The sequence below is a fragment of the Falco cherrug genome, chromosome 1, assembly GCF_023634085.1.
Source record: "Falco cherrug isolate bFalChe1 chromosome 1, bFalChe1.pri, whole genome shotgun sequence".
NCBI lineage: Eukaryota > Metazoa > Chordata > Aves > Falconiformes > Falconidae > Falco > Falco cherrug.
In genome coordinates, this window is record NC_073697.1 from 101175647 (window position 1) to 101193965 (window position 18319).

General features: G+C 59.2%; 4 protein-coding genes across 6 annotated transcripts in view; 3 read left to right on the plus strand and 1 right to left on the minus strand.

Annotated features, from left to right (window-relative positions):
* Window positions 1–2344: 2344 nt before the first annotated feature.
* On the plus strand, window positions 2345–4205 carry LOC102059966 (claudin-3). Its single transcript, XM_005439566.3, has one exon. The coding sequence runs from the start codon at window positions 3170–3172 to the stop codon at window positions 3812–3814; it is 645 nt and encodes a 214-aa protein (XP_005439623.1). The 5' UTR covers window positions 2345–3169; the 3' UTR covers window positions 3815–4205.
* An 871-nt stretch (window positions 4206–5076) lies between these two features.
* Window positions 5077–7793, plus strand: ABHD11 (abhydrolase domain containing 11). 2 transcript variants are annotated; one of them, XM_055712873.1, is made up of 6 exons: window positions 5078–5219; window positions 5658–5793; window positions 5897–6070; window positions 6481–6651; window positions 6926–7107; window positions 7409–7793. In XM_055712873.1, exons 1-6 carry the CDS (start codon window positions 5149–5151, stop codon window positions 7545–7547), a joined length of 873 nt encoding a protein of 290 aa, XP_055568848.1. In that variant the 5' UTR covers window positions 5078–5148; the 3' UTR covers window positions 7548–7793. The 2 variants fall into 2 exon arrangements, with proteins under 2 accessions (XP_055568852.1, XP_055568848.1); XM_055712877.1 differs by lacking the exon at window positions 5897–6070 and having other exon boundaries at window positions 5077–5219.
* A 760-nt stretch (window positions 7794–8553) lies between these two features.
* LOC102051371 (caspase-1-like) lies at window positions 8554–12580 on the minus strand. The gene is made up of 9 exons (XM_005439598.4): window positions 12520–12580; window positions 11864–12136; window positions 11413–11549; window positions 10987–11163; window positions 10552–10786; window positions 10279–10431; window positions 9528–9637; window positions 9080–9185; window positions 8554–8799 (listed from the first exon to the last, which is right to left on the minus strand). Exons 1-8 carry the CDS (start codon window positions 12524–12526, stop codon window positions 9093–9095), a joined length of 1185 nt encoding a protein of 394 aa, XP_005439655.1. The 5' UTR covers window positions 12527–12580; the 3' UTR covers window positions 8554–8799; window positions 9080–9092.
* Window positions 12581–14062: 1482 nt separating this feature from the next.
* Window positions 14063–18319, plus strand: part of MTMR4 (myotubularin related protein 4) — a 56427-nt gene continuing 52170 nt past the window's right edge. Inside the window, exon 1 of one of the 2 annotated variants that reach the window (XM_055712838.1) lies at window positions 14063–14109. The gene's annotated coding sequence lies outside the window, so the exon portion shown is untranslated. The remainder of the gene's footprint in view (window positions 14110–18319) is intronic. The other variant, XM_055712850.1, reaches the window with a different exon arrangement.

The window sequence follows — 18319 nt, forward strand, 5'->3', positions numbered from 1 at the left end:
CCATCCCTTCCCATCTGGGGGTGGGGGTGGGGGTGGGGAGCAGAGGGACTTCACCAGGGTGGGGGACACAGCAGCAGGGATGGGGATGCTCCCAGGACACCCACAGGTACCCTGGCCCTGCTCAGCTGTTCTCGGTAAACACCAGCAAGCCAGTTTGCTTGCCACAAGAATGTGTTCTGAAGCGTGCAGCAGCAGCCAGCACCCCGAAACCCTGGTGATTTGCCCCTTCCTCTGTCGTGAGTCAGGCAGCAGCTGCTGCCCCGGGCCAGCGCGGCACCGTGTGCAGCCTGTACTTTAGGCAATTTGGGACAACAAAGTGGAGACGCAGTGTGTGGGCTCTGATTGCAGGGTCAGGGGCTGCGATGCTTCACCTGCCCCATCTCATCCCATACCTGCCCCAGTAGACCCTACCCCAGGGGTCTCCCCACTGCTCCATACACCTGCCTGAGGCATCCCCCTCTTCCCCTGCTTCACATCCATACCTGGGGGTATCCCCCCCTGCCCCACACCCCTGCCTGAAGTATCCCCATTGCCCCACAGACATGCTTATGGTATAACCCTGCCCCTACCCCCTGCCCCACAGTCCCACCTAGACCCCCCTGCTGCCCCACAGCCCCTGCAGCCACCCATGGCAATGCAGCTGGGGGTGCACATGCTAGTGCATCTGCAGCCTTGTGCGCACCATGAGGTGCCTTGTGTGCACCCGCATTGCTGTCGTGTGCCCGCTGGCCTCAGTCTGTGTGCGGCTGGCTGCATGTGCGGCTGCGTGTGCAGGTGTCCCTGCCGGCAGAGGGGGTGTGAGTTTATGTGTGGGGGTGTGCGCGCATCTGTGCGCACCCACACCCCGGGGCCGCTGGCACAGCTCTGCCTGATGCATGTGCTGCCGGCACCCCTGCGTGCAGACCTGGGGGCCCTCAGCCAGCCCAGACCCCCCTCTGGTGGTGGCAGTGTAGTGCCAGCAGCACCCCGGCAAGCCTGGCCTTGGACCCACCATCACCTGCCAGCAGCGCTGGCATCACTGGTATCCCAAGGTGCCCCCGACGGCTGGGATCCCCAGCACCCCCAGGGACAAGGACACAAGGCCCTGGGGTGCTGCATGCATGGGCTCCCCCTCAACAGCACATATAGGGGTACCCCCACCCCCCCAGCCACCAACCCTGGCTGGGTGGGGGGGTCTTGGGATGTCCTTTGCGGTGTGATCAGGTTTCAATGGGGTGGCAGAAGGCCACCTGACCAGTCCAGAGTATTTTGGGTATGCCATGGGCTGGCAGAGGCTAACCTGGCTGGATAAAGGGTATTGGGGTGTCACAGAGGTCAGATACAGGGTGCTGCAAGGGGCAAGAGGCCAACCTGGATGGATATGGGGTGCTGAGGTGACAGGAGGTGTGGCGAATGAAGAGACGGGATGCAGCTTGATGCAAGCAAGTTGTCAGTTTATTAGTGATTTTCTTACAATTATATACGTTTCTACCTTCTACATATTACACACTGATTGGTTAAATCTTAAGCGTAAAAAACACTGATTGGTTGATATTTAAGGCACACCGTTAGAACAATAGGAACTTATTAGTTTACCTTGACATAGCAACAATTTCTATTCCAAAATTAGGGGGTTTCTTTCTACACGGCTTTCTTGATTAACAAAGTTACATATCGGCGCTCTCCGTTCCCTTACCTGGCTACTCGTTTCTCTATCCGTCTGGTTGCCTCCTCAACTGTAACGGCGCAGGGGTCTGCAGTTAGCTTGTTCCTTTGTTCCCAGGGCTTGTGCCCTACAAGTTCTAACAAGTCTCTATTCATCAGGCTATCAGTACTTGGACTCTTGTCCTTGAGGCCTTGTCCTACAAGGAGGTGACAACATCTAACCCAGACAGATATGGGGTGTCAGGGTGCTGTGGGGTGGCAGAGGCTGACCACGCTGGCTATGGGGGTTCAGGGTGTTGCAGGGCAGCAGTAGCTGACTCAACCAGATACGGGATTTCAGGGTGCTGTGGGGCATCCGAAGGTGACACCCCCCCCCAGCTATGGGGTGTCAGGGTGCTGCGGGTGCAGCCAGGCAGACGGGGGGGCTCCCCGCATTACAGACCTTGGGTGCCCGAGCAGGGGGGCTCCCTCCGCAGCGCTGGCTGCCAGCATCCTGCTGCGCTCAAGTAGTTAATAATAAGTCGTAGGGGAGATTTTGGGGCAGGCAGGGAACAGGCAGCAGCAAGCCCGTGTCCAGCGGGGCCCGGCAACCACATTCCTGGGGTGGGGGGCCAGAAATACCAGCACTGCCACTAGCAAGGTTGGGGGGATGGTTGGTGGGGGACCGTTGGTGGGGGACACACATGCCCACCTCAGCCACAGGGTTGCCACTGTCAGGTCGGAGCAGGACTGCTGGCAGCCTGCCTGCACTTGCCTTTTTTTTTTCCCCCTTCACTGTCTGCTTGCTCAGGTTGATGGGGTGATGATGTCAGCGCAGTTACGTGCATTATCTGCTTCCTTCAAGGCCACAATATTTGAGCAGGATGAGTAAAGATTTATCACCCGGTCAGGGGATCCCTGCTGGCACTCCCTGCCCAGCACGGTGGGAGCACCCATGGGTCCCCTGGTATGGCGGTGCCAAAGCAACAAGCATCACAGCATGGTGAAAAGGTTGCACTTTGCACAACAATGCAAAGGTGCCTGGTGCTTGCCAAACCCCAGTTAAACGTGAGCACTGATAAGACGCTCCAGAAATAAACTAAACCCTGACCCGCCGGCACCTACAGGGGGGAATGGCAAAGCCAAGGGATTTCCAGGTCCCCAAGGGGTTCAGTGGGTCCAAATGAGCATGGTGGCCGTGCCTGCCGGTGCCCACAGCCCAAACCCAAGGGGATGGCCGTGGCAGGCGGCGTCTCTCCCCCTCCCACCCTTGCCTGTAACCCGGCGCCATCTCTGCAAACAAAGGGGAGGGTGTGGGACGCAGGTGGCAGGTGACGGGTGACGGAGGAGTGGAGAGGAGCGTCCAGCAGCGAAACCCCACCCCGGGCGGGCGCTTGAGCTGGCCCCGCCAGCCCTTATAAGCGCAGGTGCACCCAGGTGTAAGCTGATCCCCCAAGGGCCGCAAGCGGTGACTGGTGACGGCAACGGTTTCGGTCCGTAGGTTCCTCTCCACCATCGCCTGGAGTGAGGCAGCAAACCAGCCACCATGTCGATGGGGTTGGAGATCGGCGGGGTGGCCTTGTCGGTGCTGGGTTGGTTGTGCAGCATCATCTGTTGCGCATTGCCCATGTGGAGGGTGACGGCCTTCATCGGCAACAACATCGTGACAGCCCAGATCATCTGGGAAGGGCTCTGGATGAACTGCGTGGTGCAGAGCACGGGGCAGATGCAGTGCAAGGTCTACGACTCCATGCTGGCCCTACCGCAGGACCTGCAAGCTGCCCGCGCCCTCCTGGTGGTGGCCATCGTCTTGGCTGTCCTGGGTTTACTGGTGGCCATCGTGGGTGCCCAGTGCACCCGCTGCGTGGAGGATGAGAGCACCAAAGCCAAGATCACCATTGTTTCCGGCGTCATCTTCCTCCTCTCCGGCGTCATGACCCTCATCCCCGTCTCCTGGTCAGCCAACACCATCATCCGGGATTTCTACAACCCGCTGGTGCTCGATGCGCAGAAGCGGGAGCTGGGCACCTCACTCTACGTGGGCTGGGCAGCCTCTGCCCTCCTGCTGCTGGGGGGGTCCTTGCTCTGCTGCTCCTGCCCCCCCAAAGACGACAGGTACCCGACCGGCAAGGTGGCCTACTCTGCTCCGCGTTCTGCCGTCACCAGCTACGACAAGAGGAACTATGTCTGAGCCCCCCGCGAGATCCCCGGGACCCCTCGACATCCCATCCCCTACACCCCCCCCACTCCTGGGACCCCCATCACCCCCGGTGGGGACTGAGGACGGCAGCAGGAGGGCGGGGGGGGCGCGAAGGAGGGGACGGGGACGGCTGCGGGGTCAGGGCCAGGCTGTGTAAATAGAGACAGTTTCGGTTAAACAAGAGGCGGTTTCGGGTCGGCGGGAGAAGCGGCGCCCGGTGTGCCCCTGCCCACACCGGTGGGACGGGATGGGGACAAGGATAAGGACAGTGCCCCCGCCCCGGGGTGTGTGTGTGTGTCCCCCACCGGCGGGGCACCGTCTGTCCCTGTTACGCGTGGTCTGTACCGGTTACATTTGTCAATAAACGTGTCCTGTTTTGGTAGCCCGAGTATCCTTGGGGTGGGGTGGGGTGTGGGGCAGGACCCACTGGGTACGGATGGGACCCCAACAGGTAAGAGCGGGACCCCACGGGGTACGGTCGGGACCGCACCAGTTACAGGCACGGTCCCACCGGTTAAATACAGGACCCCATGGGGTACGGATGGGACCCCACCGGGCAAGAGCGGGACCCCACGGGGTCCGGGGAGGGATCCAGGGCTACAGCCACCCCACACCCTCGGCTACAGCAGCACCGCGTTTGCGGACGGGGCTCTCACCCCGCAGCCCCCCCCCAACCGCGGAGGGGCGCCGGTCGCCGCCTGCCCGGCCGGGGGCAGCTCCCTGGCAGCCGCGGGGTGGGAGGCAGCGGGGAGGCTGCCAGCGGCGCTCCCTGCCTGCGCGGTCCAAAGTCTGGCCCCGCCGGGGGGAACACGGGGCGCCTCCCCCCGAGCGGCGGCTGGGGCGAGGCCGTAGCGCAGCACCGCTCCCCCCGCCCGGCCCCGCCACGCTCCAACGGGCAGGGACAAAGGGGCAGGAGCCGCCGCAGGTGCACAGTCAGGCAGGACCCAGACACCCCCCCGCCGCCCGCTCGGGGGCTCGGAGCGGCTTACGGAGCAGACGCTGCCGACGGGCAGGCGGGCGGCTGTGCTGCCTGGGAGGGCACCTGCAGGCAGGCGCAGGCAGGAGCCGGCCGCCGCAGCCCGCTGGCAGGCAGCGGACCCGCCCGACTCAGGTTCCCGCGGCCCCCCCCCGGCCCCCGCCGCTGGCTGCAGGCGGCTGCGATAAGGATCGCCGGGGCGGGGGGGGGGGGGGGGGGGGGCGGTGGCCGCTCTGCCTGCCGGCGGTAGGAAGGTCGCCCTCCGGCCGCCAGGGGGCGTCCGCCGCGGGCAGAGAGGCGGGGCCACGGGCGCGCATTGCGTCACTGCCCGCGCGCCACCGCCGCCATCATGCTCCGCTGGCTGCCCCGGGCCCGTGTCCCCGCCCCGCCGCCCGCCGCCGCCGCCCGCTCCCTGGTGACGTAAGGCCTGGCCGCACGCGGGGCGGAGGCGGCGGGAGGGGTCCCGGGAGGAGGCGAGGGGCCGTTACCCGGGGCTGGTGCCCCCCCGGGCCACGGCCCCAGTCTAGGCCCCGCCCCTAGCGCCCATCTAGGGGGTGCCGCCCCGCCCCCATGCCGCTAGGACAGCCCTTTGGCCACGCCCCTGCACCCCCGGCCACGCCCTCAGACACTCGCATCCTTGGCCACGCCCCCGCCCCTGCACACCCGGCCCGCCCAGCGCCCCCCGCATCCCTGGCCACGCCCCCGCCCGCCTGGCCCGCCCAGCGCTCCCCGGCCCGCCCAGCGCCCCCCGCATCCCTGGCCACGCCCCCACACCCCCGGCCCGCGCAGCGCCCCCGCATCCCTGGCAACGTCCCCGGCCCCGCACCCCCGGCCCGCCCAGCGCCCTCTCCCCCGCAGCGCCGTGCCGCTGGCCTACGTGGAGATGGGGGGCCGCGGGGACCGGCTGCCCCTGGTGCTGCTGCACGGGCTCTTCGGCAGCGCCAGCAACCTACAGTCGGTGGCCAAGGCGCTGGCATGCCGCGGCAGCCGCAAGGTAAGGGTCTGGTAGGGGTTAGAGGGCCACAGAGCCACAGGGAGGAGGGCACAGGGGGACATTTCCCGGGGCTGGGGTGACACGGTGACCCTGCCGGGGGCAGGTGCTGATGCCGGATGCCCGGAACCACGGCAGCAGCCCCGGCAGCCCGCTGATGACCTACGAAGCGATGAGCCTGGACGTGCAGCATCTCCTGGACCGCCTGGGCATCACCAAGTGCATCGTCCTGGGACACAGCATGGGGGGCAAGACGGCCATGACGCTGGCCTTGCAACGGGTCGGCAGGCGCGGGGCTCCTGGGGCTGGCGGGGGCAGCGGACTCGAGGTGGCTCCTCGAGTGGGAGGCTGTGGGAAGGGGTGTAGCATCTGAGGGGGCCGTTCACAGGGCCAGCCTTGCTCACGGTCCCACATGGGGAGGCTTTTGTGCTGTGGGGTGCTGTTCTGCTCAGAGCTGTAAGCTGGGCTGTGGGAGCAGCACATTTGTCTGGCAGCCCGCACTGCCCTGTCCCTGGGGCTTGGACGTCTCCTGTGCCAAGACACAGGCACTTGGGGAAGGGCATGTGGAGCTCTCTGCTGAGGCAGGAGGGAGCTAAGAGCTTCCAGGGAGTCTGGCAGGGAGCAGAGCCCTGTGCCCGATCCCGCTGAGAGATCCCAGCTGGCATCCATCTGCCCTGCTTGTGTCCCCAGCCAGACCTGGTGGAGCGCCTCATCTCCGTAGACATTAGTCCTGTCTTAACTTCACACATCTCTGAATTCTCTGCCTACATCTCTGCCATGAAGTCGGTGAAGATCCCGGATGGCCTGGCCCGCTCTGCGGCCCGCCAGCTGGCTGATAATCAGCTGCGTGAGGTGGTCCAGGTAGGAAATGCTGCTCCGTGCATGGGGTTTCTGCTCCCAGCCTGTCCCTGGGACCAGAGCACAGGGCTTTAGGGCCACAAGACTCTTTCCACCCCTGCTCACTCACCACTGGCATGGGCAGCTAGAGGACATCTCTACAGGGCTGCAGGGGCGGTGAGGAATGTGATGGCATGGGAGATGAGCAGAAGGGGGTGGAGGGGAGTACGGAGGGTGCCAGGACATCGTGAGGGCTTGTTGCTCTTACTGAAGAGTATACAATCACCTTTTGTGGCAGCTCCCGCAGCTGAGACAGTACCTCCTCACCAACCTGCTGGAGGTGGAGGGCCGCTACGTCTGGCGGGTAAACCTGGAGGCCATTTCCCACCACTTGGCAGATATCATAAACTTCCCCATCTTCCACAAGCCATATCCTGGCCCTGCACTCTTCTTGAGAGGGTCCAACTCGCCCTATATCAGGTGGGACTGGAGAGAAGTGGTTGGAAGTCTGTGGCTTGACCCCTAGTGCTCTTCTGAAGCTGTTGAGGGTGGGAGGAAGCCCCCAAGATGGGGAAAGTCCTGACATGAGCTCTGCCTCCAGCAGCTGGTGACACCAACATGCTGGAGAGCAAGGGGGAACCTGTGGGCAGCCCCAGGCTTTCCCAGCTGGGAAGGGGATGTGATCCAACCTGTGATCCCCCTCTGCCTGGGGAGGGTGAGGGAAAACGCCTGGATAGACTTCTGACCACACTTCCCATGGTGGCATTCCCTTGTCCTGCAGCTCCAAACACTACCCAGAGATCCAGCGCCTTTTCCCCAAGGCAGATATCCAGGACATTGAAGGTGCAGGCCACATAGTCCATCAGGATAAATTTGAAGAATTAGTCACGGCTGTCCTCAATTTCCTGCCACCACTGTAGCACTGAGGACCAGGGTTTCTGCAAATGCCACGTGGGACCTAAGGAGCTCTGGGCCATGGTGCGGGGCTCTGTGAGGAGGGGCTCAGTCTGCCCATCCTGTGCAGCCTGTCCTGCCTGCACTGGAGTGCCCCAGAGGTTAGGAGGGGGCAGCGCTCTCATTTTCCTGCTGCCAGACCACCTGGTTGTGGATCTGGCTGTGACTTTGCAGAACATGCAATAAAGCTGAATCCATGCCAAGGCATAAAATGGTTTGCGTGTGGCAGCAGAGGACAGAGAGTGTTTGGTGGGGACGGGAAGGGGCTCTCACCAGCAGGGATGCTGGTGGGAGTGGACAGCTGGGCTGGGCCCCTTAATGCAAGGAGCTGTGGGAGCAGTGTGTGTAAGACATAGGTGTGAGGATCTTTCTTGGCTCCCAGGGGAATTGTGTCCTTTCTCCACCTCAGGGGCAGTGGGAGGATGGAGGATGGGGGGTGGAAGCTGCCTCCTGAGCCAGGAAAGGCCATGAGCCTGCAAGGGGGAGGCATGGAAATCTACCTGGAGCGTGTCTGCCCAGCCTGCCCCAAAGGACTCGGTGATCCTAAAGGTCTTTTCCAACCTAAATGATTCTATGACTGTGAAGACAGGGGTCCCCTTCTCCCTGAGCTCCAACTGATTTCTCACATCCCACCTACTTAGTGTCCCCCAAGAAGGCAATGTAACAGCAGCTACTGCCAGTTGCAACAACCATACACCCACTGCAGGCTAAAGGCAGAGGAGCAGTGCTATCTGCTCTGGAAATCCCTTTACAATTATGATCCCCTTATGATGACAGGTATAGCCAGAGGCGGGGTGGAAGCGGCTCTGGGGTTGACAGATCATCTCTGTTGCAACTGGGGACAGGATCCATCGGGACAGTTGAGAGACACTAACCAGCTTTGCATTTGGTGCTCCAGAGCCAGGTGTCTCTGCTGATCCCTGGGAAGTTTGCTCAGTTTGGGATTGTCTGGAGGCCACGAAAAGAAGGGAGGACAGGAAACCAAAGACTTACTTTATTGCAGGTCTGTTTGGTAATTGCCTAGCAGAGGGGGCACAAGTAGCTGGTTTGGAGATTCAGTGTGTTTCTGCAAAGCTGTTCTTGGCTTTTCTACTGGTCCTTTCCTTTTCTCAAGAAGTACATCTCTCTTGAGCAGGGTTACATTCACCTTGAGCTTGAGCTTTCTGCTGTGTTACCCCAAATTCAAAGACACTTGCTGTCTGTGTATGATTTTTTCCCCTGTGAAGAACATTAGATGAAGAAGCTCCTGAGACATGGACTATGGAAACAAGTTCCTCGAGCACCTGTCTCTCCTGTGGCCAGCTGGGAGACGATGGAGTGAGGCCACCGCCCAGCCCCAGCTACTAGCACACAAGCCCTTTGGATATCCTGTCTGAGCCGTGAGGTGTGGAGCCCAGAAGCGATGGGGAATTTCTCCTTGCTCCTCCCTGCTGGCCGAGTACCATGTTTGGGGCACAGACAAAAGACTGCCACAGAGGTGCGAAGTGAAGAGACTCACCATGGGCAGGAGATCAGTGGCCTGGGAAGAGGTAGAACTTCCTGAGCATTGTAGTCCGTTCTTGTGATGGCAACTGCTGAGGGAATTTTCCAAAGGCATATTGGACCTGGAGTGAGGGTGGGGAGAAATAAGAGCAGCTCCATTTCCAGCATGGGAAGGGGGAGGGGAGTCAGGAGGCATCCACAGGGGCATCTTTAGGCATGTGTCTGGTGGCACAAGGGATGCCATGGGCGGCGCCAACACCAGGCTCACATGTGCCCACCACATGGCAGGGTGCTGATGCCTTCAGGGACCCAGCTGACTTTCCAGGCCAAACCAGACCCCTTTTTGACAGAGCCTGCTCCTGAGGGGCCTGCCGAGAAATGGCCTGCCCTGATGAGAGCTCTGCTCTGAGCAGCGTTTCTGACCATTGGCATGGCTGCCTCTCCAGTTAACTACAAAGTCTCACCTTTCGGAAGATCTCCTGTAAGTTGCTGTCACAGGCATGGTTTTGAAACTGCTCTATCAGGCGCTGGATGAAAAGGGAGCCTGTTACTGAACTTCTCCAGGAGACAGTATCTGGGGAGACAGAAGATGCTGATTGTGATTTCCCTGGTGTCCCTCACTGCAAAAGCGATTAACACTGGGTGCCAGAGCAGGAGACGGGCAGCTTCTCTGAGACAGTTATATATGGCCCATCCAACCCACAGCATGGGAAAAGGACAGGGCATCCCAGCAAAGACAGAAGTGATGCGAGTATTTTCTTTGAGCCTCTCAGCCCTTCCATGCTCCCGGCCATGCCAGCTGCCAGGCTGGCACAGCCTGGAGCCATCTGCGATCCAGCAGGAGATGACAATTGGCCCTGGCCAGCCACTGTGGTGATATACATCAGCTGGGGAAGGAGTGCAGGCAGAGCTGTTGGGGAGGGCTGGAACTAGGGCAAGGGAAGGCAGCCAGGCAGGGGCACAAAGCTCTGGCCCAGGTGCCTCTAAGAGGCATCTGTGGGTTTCCTGGAGTGGCCTCATACCCTGGCTCTGGGGGACACTGCCTTCTCCAGAAGCTGGTGGAGCAATGCCCTAGTGCTCACAGTACTGAAGGGACCCCTGGCAACCTGCCCTGAGGAGGAGGAGGTGTGAAGGAGACCCATGGCATCAGGAATGGGAGTCCTGTTGCCCTCACCTGCCTTCAGGCAGGGCAACTTATCTCCAGGAAGTGCTTACCAGGAGTGGAGGAATGTAAAGTGGCAAAATCACTCTCCAGGTGGACTTCACAGATTGCATCATTTTCCAGCCCTGCAGGGATTGTGTGAGAGGAGCTGGGAGTGGCCATGGCAAGGTCTGTGGAGTTGCTCACCATCACGGACCCTATCTTACCTAGGAAGGCAGGGCAAGCCATCAGCGATGATGGCATGTCCCGTCCCCACCCTGTGCTTATGCGCCCTGGGAGAGCCTGGCTGTCTCACTTGCCTGCAGGCACCTGTAGCAGGGACTCACCTCCACGGCAGGATTGGATAATGACCACTTTGGGTTTGCCCAGCAGTGCCTGGCAGCACTTGTTGTTGAATTTCTCATAGATGGTGTCGAGGGAAAGGATGTCTGTGGTCTCACCTCTGCTCTTGGTCCCACAAAGCCCAGCCCTGACCCCATGAGACATGAAGACCAGGAAGGTGCTGTCAGAGGTGTAGTGATCTTTGCGATTCGCAAAATCATTCATGACTGCAGCCATCTCCTACAAACCAGCACAAGGAAGGAACATCAGCCACCTGTGACCAGCTATGTGGAGACCCAGCTACCAGCCATGGGCAGGAGCCACTGCCACTGGGGACAGAGGTGTGCCAGTGGTGCCTGAGCCCTCACCATCAGTGCACCCAAGGAGGGTCTCTGTGCCACTCCCAGGGCCAGCAGCAGCTGTTTTGTGCAGTCCTTTACCTGGGAAGTCAAGTTGCAGTGGACGTCCACCATGTAGCCCAGCCCTTCCAGCAGTGTCGTCATCCCTTTCACATCCACTTCGGCCCCATTCCGCCGGCTCAAGTGCTCAAACTCAATGTTGCAGATGAGCAGGGCCCTACGGGTTCGTGTCTCCCGTGGTAGATGGATGGGATAGATCTGTGAGGTTGGAAAGAGGCAGCGCTCAGCAGTGGGTGGGTGCAGCAGACTCTTCTTGGGAGGCAGCTAACAGCAGAGAAGGCCCATGGGTACAGCAACCATATCTCCCTGTCCCGTCCCTGGGGCATATCCCCACACCTCTTGCCCTGCTCCTGGGTCAGCAAAGACCCTGGCTCCCCTTCCACAGGGCAGGCCCCTGTCTGCTGGGCCACGCTCCAGCCTTCCTCTCATCTCCTCTGCCCTCAGCACCTGGTCTCCCTCTGTGTCCCTGATGCGCTGGTACTCGCTCACGGAGCACTGTCGGATCCACTGCTGGCCCTGGATGCCAACAGGGTGTCCAGGGGGGTTCTCAGTGTTGGGGGAGGCCAGCTGTGCACCAAGGGGCCCTACAAGCAGAAAGCCCCACAGTTACACTGGGAAGTGCCTGCTGCAAGAGCAGACTGTTGCAGGGCACAGACAGATGACTGGAGCTGGGCTGTCCCTGTTCAGCCCCACGGGGGATGGCCCCCCTTGAGAGCCCTGTCATCACTGCATGGCAAGGGGGACTCAATGACACAGAGAAGTGACACCAGGGACACCCAACTGCCCGTTGCCTTCAGGCTTTGGGCACCCACCAGGGCCATGCTCCGCTCCAGCATCCTGCTGGAGGCACTGGGAGCCCCAGCATGGTCAGGGCAGACCACAGCCCCACATCTCTCACCTGAATCAGTGGCCAGACCCAGCTGCTTTGCCAAGGTGCCATCACGCTTCCTGAGGCTGTCAATGAAGATCTGGCTTGCCTTGGGGCCCTTCAGACGCACGCTGTCGATGAGGCAGCGAGCCTTGTCGGTGCGCACCGGGTATCTATCCTGTACCTCGTCCACCTCCTCAAGGCTCAGCACCCCTTGGCCCAGCAGCTCATCCAGCAGCCCAGAGATCAGTGGCTTGCTCACACGCTCCACAAAGGCTGTCCTCACGTTCAGGAGGAGCTTGTCTGTAGGGCAGCTCCATCAGTGCCCCCACACCAACAGAAGATTGCTCCACCACCTGCTCTGGGTGCTTCCTCTTCCCTATTGCCCTCCCCAGCTGCTGATCCCTCCTCCACCATCCACCCTGGAAGCTCCCTCTCTCTCACTGCCAGCCCAGGCTTCTCCTGACATCACCCACCTCCCCCTTTTCCTACACACCCACATAAGGTGCTGCAGGGGATACATTTGCAAGGAGCAGGGCCCCAGCTACTCAATGATGCAGTCCCCCAGCCTGCATGCAGCACTGTGTCAGGCTGGCCAGAGTCAGCAGGACTGGAGCAGCACCCAGGGAGGACCAGGGCAGGCCCCCATCCCACCGCCGAGCCTCAGCACCATTGGTTGTACTGACCTGCCATTGCTCCTCAGCCCCTGGCCTGCCAAAGCTGCCACGAGGTCTCTTTCTCCTGGGAGGGAAATGAAACCGAACTTTCAAACCAGTTTCACTTTCTATCTCTGCTCAATCTCTGCGCCTGCTCTTTGGCTGTTGCCATACTTACGCTTACCCATCCCTGCTGCCCCCTGTAGCCCAGCACATGCCTGCAAAGCCACTGTGCATGGGGCCAGAGCCCCCGTGTCCTTTGCGGCCACACTCGGCTTTCCTCCTGGGAGTGCTCAACACATCCCCGTGATGCTGGGGCAACACATGTGACTGGTCCCCACACCACACCACCCAGCACCCACAGGGCAGGAGGAGGCTCCCAGCCCTCCTGCACCTCCCAGAGCCAGGCATGGGGCAGCTCAGCCCACAGACCCAGGGCCAGGCAGAGGTGGCTGTCCTCTCCCAAGGACCAATCTCCCCTTCATCCACACACCCCCAAACCCTGCAGACCTCTCTGGGGCTGAGCTCAGCTCCTCCTTCATGCAGCCCTGTCCAGGTGCTGGCAGTGAGACAGGGCCTTGGGCAGCAGCGGCATCCTTATCCACCCAAGGGTTCACCAGCTGTATCTCCATCCTGCAGGCACAAGGGGGAAGGGGAGCCAGCCTTAAATGTAAAATCTGCATTGTCAGAAAGCCTGAGGTTGCCCCATTAGTATATCAGCAGGGCTGTTTCGCAGGGCAGGTTGAGTGTAGGGCAATACCTGGATGGGAATGGCTGAAGTAATGCCAACAATGGGGAACCCAGGGAAAAGCCATGGGGAACAGGGACATCCAGCCCCGTGGAAGGTTGAGTGCTGCAGCTGCCGAGAGCTCAGCGGGGCGATGCAACCTCAAGATGTTTTTACCATCCTGAAGGCTTCTACAGGCCCACTGGGGAGGCTGAGCCACACCGCAGCTCCGAGGTGCCCCAACCCTGGTGACAAGTCCCCAGCACCACCCTGCCAAGGCCAGAACACCTCTCAGGAGCCGGGGCTCCTGTAGTGCCCCCACCCCACGGCCCGCGGCTGCGGCCTGCGGGGCAGGACGGTGTCAGGGGGGTGTGGGGGTGCTGCTGCCACCGGGCCGCCCCCCGGGCCGCCTCCCTGCCCCGGGCCCCGCGGCCGCCAGTTCCCCGCAGGCGCGGCGGCCTGGCGGGGGCGGGCAGGCGGGGGCGGGCTGCTCAGCGGGCCGGTCACCTGAGGGACGCCCCACCTCCGGTTAGGCCGCCCCGGTTATTCCGCCCCCCCGCGACGCCCCGGTGACCGCCCGCCCTTTTCGAGGGGAACGGCTGAGCGGCCGCGGATTGGCTGCGGCGGGACGCGCTGTGATTTCTCATTGAGCGCCGAGTCTCGGGTTCCGCCTCCGCGCTACGCGTCGCGCCGGGTCATGGGATAGGCTTGCGGGCGAGGAGAAGGGCGTGCCCTGGCGGCCCGTGGCGCTGGGCGGGGACGCGTTCCCTCTGTTCATTGGCAGGCGGTGCCGGCGGCGCCGGGTGCTGATTGGTTGCGCCGCGCGGGTCGGTGGGGGGGACAGGGCGGGGAGCTGCACGCGGCAGAGGCGGGAGCGGCGCGGCCGGAGCCAGGTGAGACCCCGGTGGTTCCCTCTCCCCGGCCCCTCCTCGGGCTTCTCCCCGGCGCCTGGTCGGGCCCCGCTGCTCCTCTTTGCCGCCCGGTGAGCGGGGCCTCCCCGGGGCCTGTCTGTGAGCGCTGGCTGCCGGCCCGGTGGCGGCAGCGCTGAGGCGGCGGCGGGCCCGCGGCCCGGTGCCGGTGGGGCAGGCGGCGGGCCCGGGCAGGCCTGTGCCGCTGCGGCGCAGGGTGGCCCGTGACCGCGGGGGGCGGCCCCGAGGAGCCGCTGGCGGGGGTAAAGGCTGGTTCACGTTAAGGAGCAGGAACGAGACACAGAGCTCCCGCTGGGTCAGGCCTGGGGCGGAGGCAGCCTGCTAGCTGCTGGCCCCACCGCCGTACCGGGGGTGGCAGCTCTTGTCCAGCCTCGCAGCGGGCGGCCCCCAAGGCTCGGTGAGCCGGGCCCGCCGGCGGGAGATCTCGGCTGCGTGGTCCCGGCCCGCCGGCCCCGGGAGGGCAGCGCCTCCGCCGCCCGCCTGCCAAGGGCCATCCCTGGCTGCCCCCGGACGGGAGCCCTGCCCGCCGTGGAGATCCCCCCCGGAAGCAGCTCGCAGGTGGGAGATCCTTGTGCCACGCCGGCCGCGGTAACAGCACGGAGCTGGTTATTCTGCCAGGGACTCCACTTGCCTTTACCCCACCCGGTGGGGTCTGCCCGGTGCGCCCCCCACGTGAGGTCACACGCTGCTGCTTTTCGGAGGAGGTGCCTCCCCTCCTTGTTGGGTAGAAGTGGGCAAAGCTTTCTGTGGTGGTTTGAAACTGCTGGTGGCTGAAGTTTGGTGTGGAGGCTGTGTTGTTGCAGGTTTGATGTTTGTTTAAAAAAAACCTCAAACAGCTATGTGTTGTAAACATAGGTTTCCTTAAAGCATTTGATGCAAAGCCTTTGGGTTTTCCTGCTGAATTAACCAAAGGGGGATGAATTCAAAATAACCCGTGTTAAATTGGTGGCTCCCAGAGTATTTTTGGGGTTATTATGTTAACAGTTTCATAAGGATCCTACTGCTGGTTTTGTCAATGACCAGAAGACAGTTTGCAGCTAAATGTTGATCAAATGCATAAGCAGCTCGTAGTGTTGAGTGGAAAACAAGAGATGAGCATCTGATACAGTGGTCTGGTTAGTCTGGCACTATACTTTTGGTGAGGCCACACATCTGTTACAAGAGAAAGCAAACTGTTCAGGAATAGTCTGTTACACAGAGAAACGAGGGAGGAAGGAGTGAGGCATGTCCTAGAAAGCAGTAATTTTTGCCTGGGTTCGTGAATAAGTGGAACGCGGAAAGCAGGGCTGGAGGCAGGTAGGAGAGGGTGGCTTTGGAGAGGATGCATTGGCTTAGCTTCCACACTGGTGCAGATGCTTCTGCACTGCTATGCCTAGGTTTGGTGCCTGTGTGTGATGTGAAGGCTGATGGAAAGCTGGGCAGAGTTCACAGATGTTGTATGGGGGTGGGATTAAAGGTGAAAAAGGCTGCCACGTGGTGACAAGAACTCTATCTGCCTCATCCAACGAGTTGTTGTGAGAAGATTGGTCAGTCTGTGTGTACTTGTGAAGGACAACAGTTGGACTGTGGAAGTTCAGTATGGCTGCTGGTGGTATACAAGTGCATGCATGGAAAACAAAGTGTATATTTTTCAGTGATAGAAAGTCAAGCATGAGAACAAACTTCCCAAAGTTAGTGATGACTTTATATTTACTGGTAACTTCTATATCAAATCTCAATACTTCTGGGTTTTGTGTTGTTTTGTTTTGTATTGTTTTTTTTTTTTTTTAAATAAAAGTAGCAGCAAGTACTGCAGCTTGGCTAACAGCCTGGGAAGTTCTGTGGTCTGCTCTGTTTGGGAGTTTGTAGAGTAGCTGTAACGTCTTTCATGGTGTTCACTGGAAGATGAATATCTAAGTAAACAGAGATGACTGAAATAAATTTAAAAGTTTTACTTAGTTACTAATTTCTAGGAACATCTGGTTTCCCCTTTGCTGTGTTTGCAGGAATCTGTCTACACTGGCAGTAAGTTACTTGAATTTTCTGAGAGCACCTTAACAGCAAAAATTTTCTCAGATGTATCGTTGCTGTTAGTTTTGTGGCAGTGTCCTTCCAGCCCTTCTGTCTTGCTGACAGTGTTGCTTAGCTGTCAGATTCATCTGTAGCAAGCTAAAAGGAAAAAAGAAATCCAAAATCAAGGGAAGCTTTAGGGCTAGATCTTGCCACAATATGGAGACTTTTAGGAATGCCACTGTGCCAGCTTTTATTGTTGTCTCCATCTGCCAAAATATGCACTGGCTTGCTTTTGTTTGTGGTTCATGTGGGGCTTTTCAAAGTTGCCCTTGTCCTGGTGGTGGTGGGAGCGAAGGGGATGTGTACAGCAATTTCTGCTCTGGTGCCCTGCATCTAGCTGAGCTTTGCTCGCATGAAGGCAGGCACCAGACCTGTGTGGGTCTTGTCTGCCTCGTTTGTGAGGGTTGCTCTGGGAGCTGGGTCTTGTCCTCCAAGAGACATTGCTTTAATCTATGCTGCTTGAGACCAAGCTATTTCCACTCCTTTTCTTTATCCTCAGCTCGTCTTTAGAGGCTGCTGTCATCTGAAGGAGAGAGTTGTTCTCAGTAATAGTTTGGTAAGTGAGTTAAAAAGGAGGCTAGAAAGAAAGAGATTGTTTCTTGGAGGTGTGTGCAGTTGCATTGGAAATCACTGAGCATTGAAAATCAAGCAATATAATCTAACCCAGATTATTTTCATCAGGAGAAATGTGAACTGGGATTAAAAAAAATCAGTGCTGTGTACTTGCACATCACACTCAGCTTCCCAGGACGGGAATGTTCCCCCCAGGAATGAATATTAGCAAGCAGTTATGAAAGTTCATACCTTCCTCTTCCATCCTTGCTGTCCACCCCCAAGGTAGCTCCGTCCATCCACGGTTTGCTGCTTGTTGGTGTGTTTCTGGATTTCAGTGCAGGCTCTTATGGTGAGACTCTCCTCTATTGCTGTTTGCAGCAGAACATCAACATTTGCAACTAGATCAGAGCCTTTTTTAGATAATGATGAATGGAGAAGAGCTATTAAAAAAATTACTTTGCTCTTAGCAAATTAGCATAACAGATTAATCCCTGCTCGTAATCCCTAGTTTGTTCTCCAGGAAGATGCCTGTGCTATTACAGAGCAGGAAGGAATTTTGTCTGGGCACTTTGAATGCACTCCTCGCTGATATAATTGCTTCCCTTCTGTTCCCCCCTAGCAGTCCTGCAGAGACTGTGCAGTTACAAGCGTTCCCAACAGCCTGAAAGGATAGGATTTCCCTTAGGAGGGATCAGATGATTAGCTTATAAATAGTAAATGCCTGTTCAGGCCTACTTTCAAGTGCTTGTTGTTTGGTTGCTCTCTGCCTTTGCAAAAAGTACAACCACATCTGTACCTTGTGGCTCAGAACTAAATGCAAGGAAACTGGGCATACTTGCTGTTGGAGATGATGAATTTCTGTGAGGAAGGAAACTGCCCTGGTGCGAGGCACTTCAGCTTTGCAGCCAGAGCTTTGGATGTTGTGATTGATTTGAAAGGCTGCAGCAGCAGTAATGCACCGTGCTGCTGTGTACACTGGGGTGGTGCCTGGTTCCTTGCCTGTGCAGGAAAATCAGCTCTTTTAATGGGAGACATAAGCTGAAATCAAACTGAAACATGTTCAGTGGTTGAAGCCTGTTTGCAGTGAGCCTGTTTTCCTGCCAGAGAACATGTGCTGATGCCAGGGAGCCCTCCTCTCTAAGCCCGGGCTCTTGGAGTCCTTTTTGGGTGGTGCGCACACATCCCCTTTACCTGCCATCTGTTTCCCTCCAGTTTTGCTTCATTTGTCTCTGCCTTGGTCAGTCTTACAGGTGCTGAGAGGGTTTGACACACATGGAGGTTTAGGATCTACCGAGACTCCTTCCACCGCGGTTCCCCACAGCTCTCCTGCTGTATTTATGCTCAGCCTTCCTCGTCCTGGGGCTTTGGCGTGGACCCTCTTTTCACGCTGATGTGAGTAGGTTTGCATCTGAGCGGGAGGAGCTCCTTCCCCTTCTCCAAGGCACTGTGCATTGCTGGGGATGGGGATTGAATTGTGGGAGTAGTTCTGCATGGGATATCTTTTGCAGGACATTTGTATAGACCTGAGTGATCTGTGTACAGTAGATTTGAAGGCAGCATCTTGCCT

Bases quoted from the DNA above. Each gene is read 5' to 3' on its own strand.
- LOC102059966 (XM_005439566.3), top strand. From the start codon at position 3,170: ATGTCGATGGGGTTGGAGATCGGCGGGGTGGCCTTGTCGGTGCTGGGT.
- ABHD11 (XM_055712873.1), top strand. From the start codon at position 5,149: ATGCTCCGCTGGCTGCCCCGGGCCCGTGTCCCCGCCCCGCCGCCCGCC. The intron at 5,220-5,657 runs GTAAGGCCTGGC...TCTCCCCCGCAG, and splicing joins GCCGCCCGCTCCCTGGTGAC to CGCCGTGCCGCTGGCCTACG. The intron at 6,071-6,480 runs GTCGGCAGGCGC...TTGTGTCCCCAG, and splicing joins TGACGCTGGCCTTGCAACGG to CCAGACCTGGTGGAGCGCCT.
- LOC102051371 (XM_005439598.4), bottom strand. The intron at 11,164-11,412 runs GTGCTGAGGGCA...CCAACCTCACAG, and splicing joins GGGACACAGAGGGAGACCAG to ATCTATCCCATCCATCTACC. The intron at 9,186-9,527 runs GTGAGACTTTGT...CCCTCACTCCAG, and splicing joins TACAGGAGATCTTCCGAAAG to GTCCAATATGCCTTTGGAAA.